The sequence below is a fragment of the Vulpes vulpes genome, chromosome 5, assembly GCF_048418805.1.
Source record: "Vulpes vulpes isolate BD-2025 chromosome 5, VulVul3, whole genome shotgun sequence".
NCBI classification, from domain to species: Eukaryota; Metazoa; Chordata; class Mammalia; order Carnivora; family Canidae; genus Vulpes; species Vulpes vulpes.
The window spans coordinates 76,074,195-76,086,390 of NC_132784.1; the positions used below are offsets into that span (position 1 = coordinate 76,074,195).

Below are 12,196 nucleotides of genomic sequence, written 5' to 3' on the forward strand. Positions count from 1 at the left end.
AAGAAAAAATATATATCCTTTTGGCCTTTCGTTCACATGTATGGATGTTTTAAAGAAAAACTAATATTAAATGACAATATAATGAAAAGAATTAATTACACAAAATATTAGTTTCTTTGTTCTGAATGTGTTCAAAGAAAGCAGGATACCTTATTTGAAATGTATATAAAGGTAATTACAAGTCACAGAGTACTGGCTCTACTTTATTTATTAATACTCACTGTTAGAACAGTCACGATTGTGTATAAATATCTTTCATCTTATCATACCAGAGTGTAGACTGAGATGTGAGGAGTATCTCACAATCAGTAATGTCAGAATTGAGCTTTCAGGAAAAGAATCAGGCTGGTAATATGAGGAAAGCTACTAGTTTGAGGGCAGAAGTACAGAGAAAAAGTAAGGAAATTTCGTGTGTAAAACATTCGAGTTCTTTGGGAAAGTCAGGATATACTGTATCATATTTGATATTTCCACAGATTAGGTAATCAACCAAAGTCCTCAATTCACCTTTTGCTTTCTGAGGTAATTTTGATATGCCATAGCTTTTTCATGGCATTTTTCACTTCTGCATTCCTCAGTGTGTAGATAAGTGGATTGAGAAAAGGTGTCCCAATAGTATAAAATACAGTTACCATCTTGTCCATGGGGAAAGTAGTTGGGGGGCGTGTATAAATGAATATACAGGGACCAAAGAATAAGATTACTACAATGATGTGAGAAGTACAAGTAGAGAGAGCTTTTTTCTTCCCTTCTGCACTGTGGTTTCGCAGGGAGTGCAAGATGACAATGTAGGAGATCATCAGAATCACAAAACTGCTTGAGCAAATGGCCCCACTATTAGACACCAACAGTAGGTTGATCTTATAAGTGTCCATGCATGCAAGTTTCAACAAGGGTTGCAAATCACAGCAGTAATGATCAATCAAACTCGGTCCACAGAAGGGCAGTCTCAAAGCCAGGATAATCTGGGCTGTAGAATGGATAAAAGATCCAATCCATGCCAGAACAATTAGGATGGTGCAGACCTGCCGTCTCATGATGGTTGGGTAACGTAAGGGCATACAGATGGCCACATAGCGATCAACGGCCATGAGGATGAGGACAAAGATCTCCATGGAGCCAAATAAGTGTAGTGCAAAGACTTGAGTCATGCACTCATTGTACGTTATGATTTTTTTTGCAGAGAGTGAATCTACAATTAGTCTGGGGGCTGTGGAAGTTGAAAAGCAGGAATCAGCAAGGGACAAATAAAATAGGAAAAAGTACATGGGGCTCCCAAGTGTCCGGCTAGACTTGATGGTCACAATAATAAGCAAATTCCCAACCACAGTTCCCACATATAAAATGGAGAAGATTACAAATACCACTTTCTGCCTCATAGGATCTTGGGTTAGTCCTAACAGTATGAACTCTGTTACACTGTTATTTTGCTGCATTATTTCAGGTAAAGTGGAGAAAGCGCAGGTTAGAAATAATGTCAAGGAAAATTATTATGAAATGAATACACCCCATTTGGGGATCAAATCCTATGCATGATTGTGGAAGTGCCAGTTACCAGTACATTATCTCTACTGTCTATGTTGTTTCCTCCTGAATAAAGTGGAAATGATAATATTCACAGTTTTCACATGGCTGTTTATTGAAACAATGGCATATATCAATAACGATAGACACCTGATTCTTCAGGCATAATAAACATTAATTTAGATAATTTGGTATCCGAGGGTATCTTTCTGACCTGAATGTGGTTTTGTTTTGTTTTGTTTTGTTTTTAGTTTATAGCAAGGACTTAATAGGCTAGAAATCTGCAAAATCAGGAAAATTCATCATGATTTACATAATGTACTTTCACACTACTTCAGCCTGGGAATTCAGTTATAGAGTATCTTACAGTAAATATTCTGAACAATCAAGGAATGATGTAGAAACATTTGATAGTCTTTTTCTTAATGAAACCTAAAAGAGAGAAAGAGAGACAGACAGGGAGGATAAGAGAGATACAATCCGTATTTTAGCAGTGAACATTCAGTAAATTGGTCCAGCCCACAAACATATTTTAATGTTACCTTGACTAAGTTTATTTCCTGTTATTTGAACTCTAAATTTTTCTACTTTTTTACAGTTCTAAATTCAGCTTCTGTCATAAAACATTCTAATTTTGATTTTATTTTTTAAAATATTTTATTCATTTGAGAGAGTAAGAAAAATAGAGAAGAGAGAGAGAGTAAGCAAAAGTGGAAGAAGGGGCAGGATGAGAAGCAGACTTTCTGCTGAGCAGGGAGCCTAAGACAGGGCTTGATCCCAGGACCCTGAGATCATGACCTGGGTCATAGTTTGATACCTAACCAACATAGTCACCCAGAGCCCCTAAAACTTTGGACTTTTAAAATTATGCATTATCATATAATAGTAAATCATATCTAGTATAAATTGCATCCTTGGAATCAAAGTTAGGAAGATGACTTTTCCCTTAAAATATTCCCTTTGTTAGATGAAAATGTATCAAAATCATGCTGCATTAAATATAAAGCTTTTAAAAACCTCCTCTTAGCAGATGGTTTGTTAATCACATTGGCATATTATTGGTTCATAAGAACTGTCTTCTGACATGGGCTGGAGGGGCATCAAGATTGCCAGGGCCAGAGGAAGGTTTAAATGTCTGAGAAAGAGTGTGAGTCAGCTGTAGAGTCAATTCTGAACTCAAGCTCTCTATCACCTTATGCCCCAACCACACTGCCACTCACTACAGGTTTCCCTATAGTTTTATGAGGTCCAAATATGTTCTTTGTCCAACTCTTCTCCAAAGAGGAATAAAAACTTGTTTGTGGTTTCTAACAATTAGGTATTATAAAAGATATCTATCTGTTGATATTTCTATCTAACAATCTACAAATTGATCTATCATCTATCTACACAATGGAGATACAGACTGAGACATTGATTTAGTTCACATAATAATAGGTATAAGAATGTCAAGAATGTCATATTAGAAGAAACATAAGGAGGGTAATTTTAATCTAACTGCTGAATTTAAGCATCTCAAAAAGTATGTATTTAATAAGTATTCATAAAATAAGTGAAAGAATTAGGAGAATTTCATATTGATACAACCCAATAATGTTTGGTCCTATTCAATACTCAGTTACCACTGAAAAGGGAATCCTACTCCACCCAAAGCAAAATCATCATCTCCAAGGATCATTTCTTATCTATTTCCTATCTATTCGCTCAATAGATATTATTTCTATTTGCTTATCTCTCCACCAGGAGCTGCTGTCCACTTCTTTTACTCCAACTTCTCACCTTAGATGGAAAAACACTTCTAGATAGTTCCCTAAATTTTCTATCCATCTGCAAATGCCTTTTATGTGTTGAGTGCACACGGTGACACTGATCAGATAAATTTTCTCTGTGTATTAAATACAAGCAAGTTAATCCTCAACACATATCTTACCAGTTTTGATAAGAGTTTAAGCAAAGGATAGGATGTTCAGTCGTCCTCTTTTCTTTGCAAGAAAATTTGGCCAGTCTTTATTAAAATGAGAATTTAAAAAAGTGTTTCAAAAATTCTGTTTGATCTCTTTGCTGTAACTGAGGCTTAGGTTCTCGCTCACAGAATGGCAGACGACCATTCTGGCCCTTGATTCATCCCACACTTTCTGAAATCCAGTGTCACGTGGAATTTTTACTGGGAAATGTTTTTCCTTCAGTAGTATTTAAGCAGGAATGATGCAAAATATAGGAGTCTGGGGAAGGTCATTCCCTAAAGTGTCTCTTCCCTTTTAATTAAGCACACTTGAGCTAGATGTACTGGAGAACTTAAACTTCAATATGAATTAATAAATTATGGGATAATGGTGATCCTTCTTGCAATGAAAGGTGTTTATTTGTTCCATAAAGGACCTATTTGACTATAATTAAAAAAAAAAACTGATTATCTAGTGATCTAGTGCCCAGGACTTGGTATCTGGTACCATTATCAAGAAAGTGAATTAGGACTTCTTAAAGAAATGGCTGATTCTAGGTCTGGGGCGAGGATTGTACAAGATGAATTGGAGCATCTTGTGACGCTAGAGGGTACAGATGCTAACACACACACGTATAGTCACTGACACTGTAATGAGAACATGCCAAAGGGAGACAAGAGATAATGGATAGGCCTCGCCACCCCCCTCAAGTGCCAAAAGCTGGAAAAAAATTTGAGCAACACATCAATGACATTGAATTCAAATACACCTCATAGTTTACAAAATCCAAAAGTTCATAATGATATAACCACTTAAATAAATAATAAAGAGATAATAATAGACAAATCTCCCATAAAAAAGAATTCCTAATGATATTGTAGTACTCTGCTCCCAAATGGTTATGAGATAACTCTCAGTCTCTTATTTGTGGGCTGTACACAGATGAGTTCTTTCTAAAAGGCACACTGTGGAACGCAGTGGGGGAGTAATTTTACAAAGGAGAAATGTGGCAACACCACCTCAACCAGGTGATCAAGGTTGACAGCAATGGTGATGAGTCACATTTAAAGTGTGCACACACTGGCATGATGTGATGCAAATGGCAGTTTGCCTCTGTGACCTTTCCTCCAATAACCATAACCTCAGTTTAATCGTGAGTGAAATATCAGACAAATCCCAAATGAAGGTTTTATATAAATTGCTAGGATAGTTATCAAAACAATAGAAGTTCATCATAAAAAAGAAAAGTTAAGGGGCTCATGGGTTGCTCAATCAGGTAATCCTCCCACTCTTGTTTTGGGCTTAGGTCATGATTTCAGGTTATGAGTTTGAACCCTGAGTGGGGCTCCACGCTTAGCAGAAAGTTTGTTTTTGCCTTTCTCTCTCTCTCTCTCTCTCTCTCTCTTTTTCCCCCTCTGCATGTCCCCCTACTCCTTCTCTCTAAAATACATAAATATCTTAAAAAAACAAGAAAAGTGAAAAATATACTTATCATGATCAGCGATGAGGAAGCTATAGAATTGTTGCATCATTTTACACATCTGAAACTAATATATCACTGTATGTTAACCATATTTGAAATAAAAAAAATAAAAGAACATAAAGAGAAACTGTCATGTCTGGAGCTGCTGAAGAAGACATGACAACTGATATAATGTGGTATGCTGGCTGAGATTCTGGAGAGAAAAAACAGCATTGGTTAATGTAATCTGAATAAAGTATGGATGCTAATTAAGATAACGTCTTGATCACTAGATCCAATCAGTGTAATGTCATCAATATAATGGACCAGTGTGGCTACCTTGTAGAATAAAAGACATTTGAGGTCTCCATTAAAAATTAAAACATAGTCACCCCTGAAGGAGGGTAGTGAAGGTATATTGCTGGCCTTGTCAGCTGAAATCAAACTTCCTCTGGTGGACCCTACTGACGGGGAGATAAGAAGCACTTGCCAGGGATGCCTCGGTGGCTCAGTGGTTGAGCATCTGCCATCAGCTCAGGTCTTGATCCCAGGGTCCTGGGACCAAGTCCCATATGGGGCTCCCCACAAGGAGCATGCTTCTCCCTCTGCCTAAGTCTTTGCCTCTCTCTGTGTGTTTCTCATGAATAAACAAATAAAATATTTTTTAAAAAGAAGCACTTTCCAAATCATGTCCTGCATACCAGCGAATCTGTTAATTTACTCAAGCCATGAAATCACATCTGGTACAGCAGTTGCAATTCTTGGAGTCTCCACCTGGTTAAGTTATAAGTATCCACTGTCATTCTCCAAGATCCATCTATCTCCTATGCAGGCCAAATAACTGAGTTAAATGTGTATGTCGTGAGAATCACCACCTCTGTACCTTTCAAGTCCTTGATGGGAATGCTAATCCCTATGATTCCTCCAGGGAAGTGGTATTGCTTTTAGTTTACTATTTTCCTAGATAGAGACAATTCTAGAGGCTTTCACTTGGCTTTTCACCAAATAGCCCTTGTCCACATATCAGGGTACCAAGGTGGGGATTCTGCTAGTTGCAAAGTATATCTATTCAGATTATGCATTTTGGAAATGGGGAAGTAATCACAGAATGAGTTCAGTGATGTACTAGACTTACTGCAAATTAGGCCTGAGCTAAAAGTTCATGACCACCTCTCTGTGTAAACTTCTGCTTTGACTGGGGGAGCACACTGTTGTTTTGGGTTTCCTGAAATAAATTTCAGGTCACAGCCAGAGTCCAGTAGTCCCTGAAAGGTCTGCTTATTTTCTTTTCTCCAATACACAATATGACTGCTAAAAGGTCATAGGCCTCTTTGGGTGAAAGATGAAGGTAAGATTAATAAATACATTTTTAGAAATGTCTCTGGTTCCTTCCTGAATGGTATTAAATCTCTACTTTATTCAAGGAATTTTGAGTCTATAAACTGGTTCTAGTCTGGGACTTCATTGCAAGCTCATGAATCTCTGCTTTCATGATTAAGTGTACTTCTGTTTACTTAACCTAGACCTTTTTTGCTAACAGAGATCAAGTAAGACTTGTATTGGCTTCCTCTCTATTTTACTTTTAGGAACACCAACAAAACAGACCAACACTATAAATCTGCTTGTATCATTATTCTGATTGTTCTTTTGATTCTTCTGTCCTTTATGGGAAGCATGCCCACCTTGCCTTTAAGGAGCTTGAGTGCTACCACAGGCCACTGTTATCTGGGTTCAAATAACTCCCACTGCGTTGAGATTTTCCAGTTCAGCAACACTAAAGGTCTAGCCTACAGACAACAGTGATTAGAGAGTTTTTCAAGGATGCTGGCACTAGCCTGAAAATATCTTTCTCTTGGTCATGATGAATGGGTATGTCTTCTGGACCCTCCCTTAAATGACAAATCCATTTTATTGTCCCAATCTCCCCATGCTTTAAATTTCTCCTTCTACATTAAACCAAGGCAGATCGGACATTTCTCTTTGCTTACACTGGGCCACCTGTTGGTTCATGCTTTAGCCACCAAGCAGAAAAAATGTGAGTGTTTCCTCAGTTCCCAAGCTATACCATTAAATGGAGAATTTCTGCTTAGTGAACCCATATCAAGACACTTGGTTGGATTGAACTTTATGTCTCTTTATTTCTGTCTTTATAATATAGAAAGTACTTAGTTATTTTGGAGTGTAGTGTGCTCCTCATGGTTTACACTTCATACTTCACCTTTATTGATCTGCTAGGAGATCCTAGTAGTTATAGGTCTAGGAGCAAAAATGGTGGTGGGGGTGCATTCTGAGGAGAATCAGCCCCTTCTTTCAGGGCACCTACCTCAGAGGGGAAGTAGAGACTTTCCTTAGGTAATGCTGAATTAATGCTTCAGACTCAGACCGAGAAGCCACTTCAATGGCAAGAAGACAGATCTTCTCTGTTCCCTCTTCCTCTTAGTAATCTAAGGAGGAATCTGGTTTTCAGCCATGACTTCAGTCTTCATCTGTGTCAAGTTCTTCTGTTTATACTCTTAAATATTTCTTAAAGTCTCCCTTGTCTCTCTGTTAGGTTGGGTTCCCTACATGCCGACTCTGAGATCATGTTGTCACAAATGATAACACTCAAAAGGAGGACAATATCTAATTTTTATGAGGGCAGACATTTGGGGCTGTTTCGTTGGACCTAAACCTGTCAGGATCTCCTGACTATAATGTTTGGTCCTGCCCTACACCCTTCAGCTCCAGTTAAGGCTTTCTGCTGTGCTGCTTGGGCACCTGGAGGATGTACTTCTCCAGCAGCACAAGGAAACTTTGGCTTTAGGGGACAGCACTGGGCTCTGCACTTGACTGCTGAGGCAGATATCCTGAGTACAGTTCTTATGGCAGCATTTTGCAGATTAGAAACAATGACCTTTTCTAATGCCATATCTTACTTCTTTCCCAATAATAAAATTTCTAAGCATCATTCTGCATGAAGTATTATGTTGATTATCTAACATTTTAATTATAATAAAGATCCAAGTCACTATTTTACACTAATTATAAGTATAATATAATCACTAGATTTAACATTCATCTGTTTTTAACAGCTTTCTTGAGATATAACCCACATAGTATACAGTTAATTTATTTAAAGTATATCATTTAACAGTTTTCAGTACAGAAGGCTGTGAAACAATCAATACTATCTAATTTTACAACATCTTTGCCACCTTCAAAAGAAACTGCATATCCATTTGCAGTCACTTTTCATTCCTCTCCATCACCATCACCAGCAGTCCTAGACAAATACTAATCTAGGTTCTATCTTTTTAAAACATTTTATTTATTTATAAGAGAGAGAGAGGGGAGAGAGAGAGAACAAGCAGGGAGAGTGACAGAGGTATAGGAAGTAGCAGGCTCCCAACCAAGCAGGGAACCTGATATGGGGCTAGACCTAAGGACCCTAGAGTCATGACCTGAGCTCATGCCAGATGCCTAAAGACTGAGCCATTAGGGGCCTTTTCTTATTATTTTATTATTTTATTTTTAAAGGAGCAGGAGTGTGAGAATGCATGCATGAGCAGTGGGGAGAGGGGCAGAGAGAGAAGAGAGACTCTTAAGCAGATTCCAGGCTGAATGCCAAGCCCAATGGGCCTTGACCCCATGGCCCTGAGTTCATGACCTGAGCTGAAATCAAGAGTCCCATGTTTAATCAGTCTAGCCACCCAGGCACCCCACAACCCATTTTCTTTCACTATAGATTTGCTCTTCTAGACTTTTCATATAAAAGGAAGTATATAGTATGTTTCTTTTGTAACAAGTTTCTTTCATTTAGCATAATGTTCTTAGTATGCGTCTCATTCATGTTGTGGGAAATATCAGTATTTCTTTCCTTTTTTGTTGATGAATAAAATTCCATTTTATAAATATATGTTGGCCACTCATCAGTTGATTGACATGTAGATTATTTCCCCATTTTAGCCATTATGAATAATGTTGCTATGAACATTGGTATACAGTTATTGTGTGAATATCTATTTAATTTCTCTTGGGTAGATGCCCAAGAGTAGAATTGCTATGTCACTGTAATTACATGTTTAATATTTTGAGGAGCTGCCACATTGTTTTCCAAAGTGGTTGTAGCATTTTACATTACCACCAGCAATTTATGAGAATTCTACTCATGTGGAATTTACAAAACAAAACAAAAAATTGAATATAGGGGAAGAAAGAAAGAGGGACAAATAAAAAAACAGGTTCTTAACTATAGAGAACAAAATGATGGTGACCAGAGGTAGAATACTTTAATTAACCCACAAAGTTCTGTCATGTTCCTTTTAGGTTAATTCCCTCAAGGCAACTATCATCCTGATTTGTATCACTCTGTATTAGTGTTGCCTAATCTATAACTTCATGTAAATTGAATCAGAGCATTTACTCATCATGCATGGTCTCTTTGTTCTGGGATTTATCACACGTGTGTATCATTAATCCATTACTTTTCTTAGCTGAAGATTTTTCTGTCTATCCTGACAATTTCTGTCTTTCAAGTGTAGTATATTTGCATTTAATGTAGTTACTAAATATTTTGGAATGAGTTCATCTTATTGTAGTGTATTTTCCCCTTTATAACTCATTTTATTTCTTTTCTATGTTCTTTTGAACTAATTGAGTAGATGATTTTGGTCTAATATTCATTTTTATCTTCTTGACATATTTTTAAATAATAGACTTTATTTTTTACAAGAATTTCAGGCTCACAGGAAGTTGAGCAGAAGTTATGGGGATTTCCTTTATCTCCTCTGATCTATAAATAAGCAGAAGGATTGAATAGACATTTTCCAAATACATTCAAATGGCTGACAGGTACATGAAAAGGTGCTCAACCTCACTCATCCTCAGAGAAAGGCAAATCAAAATCAAATTGAGATATCACTTCACATCTGTTAGAATGAATATTATTGGGAAGACAAGAGATCAGAAATATTGGTGAGGCTGTGGAGTAAAGGGATCCAATGTATACTATTGATGGGTATGCAAATTTGTACCATCATTATGGAAAAGAGTATAGAGGTTCCTCAAAAAATTAACAATCCTACTGTTGGGTTCATATTCAAAGGATCTGAAATCATGAAGGGCTAACTTTATTCTTAGGTTCATTGCATCATTATCCACTGTAGCCATGGTGTGGGTACAACCTCATCCTTGACTGATGAATCAATATAGAAAATGTGAGGTGTTTATGATGCAGACTTTATAAAGAAGAAAATTCTGCCATTTGAAATAGCATGGATGAAGCTGGAAGACTTTACATTAAGTGAAACAAGCAAGACACACAAGAGAAATACTGCAAGATCTCATGTATCGATGAAAATGCTATAACTCAATTCATAGAAGCAGAGAGTAGAATGGTGGTTACAAGGGGCCAGGGATTGAGGAAATGGAGAGATGTTGGCACAAGGTTTCAAGGCTTCAGTTATGCAGAATGAATAAACTATATAGAGAAGATAGATGTGCTAATTAGATTGTGGTGTTGTTTCACACTATATGTATATCAAAAAATCAAATTGTACACATGAAATATACATTTTTTTATGTCAGCATGCCAACTTTGAGACACTAGTGCAGTGACTAAGCTTCATAATATCCCAGAAAGCAAAAATTAGTGACAACACTGAAAGCATCGTATTTTAATGAATTCATTTTAAGATATTCTTTGGCAGGAAGAAAATATTGATATTGAAAATATTAATATTGGTAAATAATGGGGAACAGAATTAAAAATGAAATGGAATATGATAACAGTTATAAGGATGTGGTATACTTGAATACACTGAAATCAATGGAATTTATTCCTTTATTCATTCATTTATGTATTTATAAAAAGGTTTTATTTAAATTACATTTAGTTAACATACAGTGTAATATACAGGTGATTAAATATTTGCAGAGGACATAGTTCACCACAACAGGTGTACTCTTTAATCCCCATCACCTATTTAACCCATCCTCCTACTACTGCCTTTCTGGTAAACATCAGTTTGTTCTCTATAGTTAAGAGCCCAATTCTTGGCTTGTCTCTTTTTCTTTCTTCCCCTATGTTCATTTTTTTGTTTTGTTTTCTAAACTCCACATGGATGAAATCACATGGTATTCACATGGTATTTCTCTTTCTCTGACTGACGTTTTGCTTAGCATAATGCTCTCTAGCTCCATCCTTGTCATGGCAAATGACAAGATCTCTTTCTTTTTTATTTCTGAGTAATATTCCATTATATATGTGATCTATCTCTCTATGTATCATCTATCTATGTATCATCTATGTATCATCTATCTACCATCATCTATCATTTATCTATGTATCTATGTATCTATGTATCTATCATCTATCTATCTATCGATCATCTATAAATGCCACATTTTTATCCATACATCAGTCAATGGACACCTGAGTGGTTTCCATAATTTGTCTACTGTTAAAAATGATGCTATAAACATTGGGGTGCATATATGTCTTTGAATTAGTATTTTGGTTCCCTGAAATCAATGAATTTTAAAAATTCATAATATAACCATTGGTATGTATATATTCAATGTATGGCTGCTAATCTGCTCTGCTCACTATATGTATCAAAATTCAATTGGCAAGTCTAACTTAGAATAGATACTACACCTTTGCTAAGAAAGTACAAACATAGAAAGTGGCTTCCTGCTGCAAAAGTAGATTGTGTCTAGCCCCATTGACCAGAGAAGCCAAGTGAGTATCTCTGAATGCCTCTGGTACATTCTTTTACTCCACTGGTATGGAACTTTTTAAAGATAAACTAATGATATAACTAATGATATCATTATATAAAGATATAATGAAAAGAACTTCTTGACACATAAAGTTAGTTCATTTGCCCTGAAAGTGTTCAAGAGAGAGCAGGATACCTTATTTGAAATGTGCTATAGAAGTAATTACAAATCATAGAGAACAGACGATACTTTATTTATGGGTACTCACTGTTTGAAGAGTTGTGATTGTATAAATATCTTTCTTATTATCAACCAAAGTGTAGACTGAGATGTGAGGAGTATCTCACAATGAGCAATGTCAAAATTGAGCTTTCAGGAAAAGAAGGAATGACTGGTGACAATATGAAGGAAGCTACTAGTTTGAGGGCAGAAGTACAGAGAAAAAATAAGGAAATTTCGTGTAATGCAGAAGAGTTCTTCAGGAAAGACAGGATAAACTTACTCCAGGATATACTCCATCATATTTGATATTTCCACAGATTAAGTATCTACCAAAGTCCTCAAT

General features: G+C 36.4%; 1 protein-coding gene across 1 annotated transcript; it reads right to left on the minus strand.

Annotated features, from left to right (window-relative positions):
* Positions 1-503: 503 nt before the first annotated feature.
* On the minus strand, positions 504-1,436 carry LOC140598913 (olfactory receptor 4C11-like). The gene has a single exon (XM_072757351.1). The coding sequence runs from the start codon at positions 1,434-1,436 to the stop codon at positions 504-506; it is 933 nt and encodes a 310-aa protein (XP_072613452.1).
* Between the last annotated feature and the right edge of the window lie 10,760 nt (positions 1,437-12,196).

Coding starts and splice junctions, on each gene's coding strand:
- LOC140598913 (XM_072757351.1), bottom strand. CDS start 1,436: ATGCAGCAAAATAACAGTGTAACAGAGTTCATACTGTTAGGACTAACC.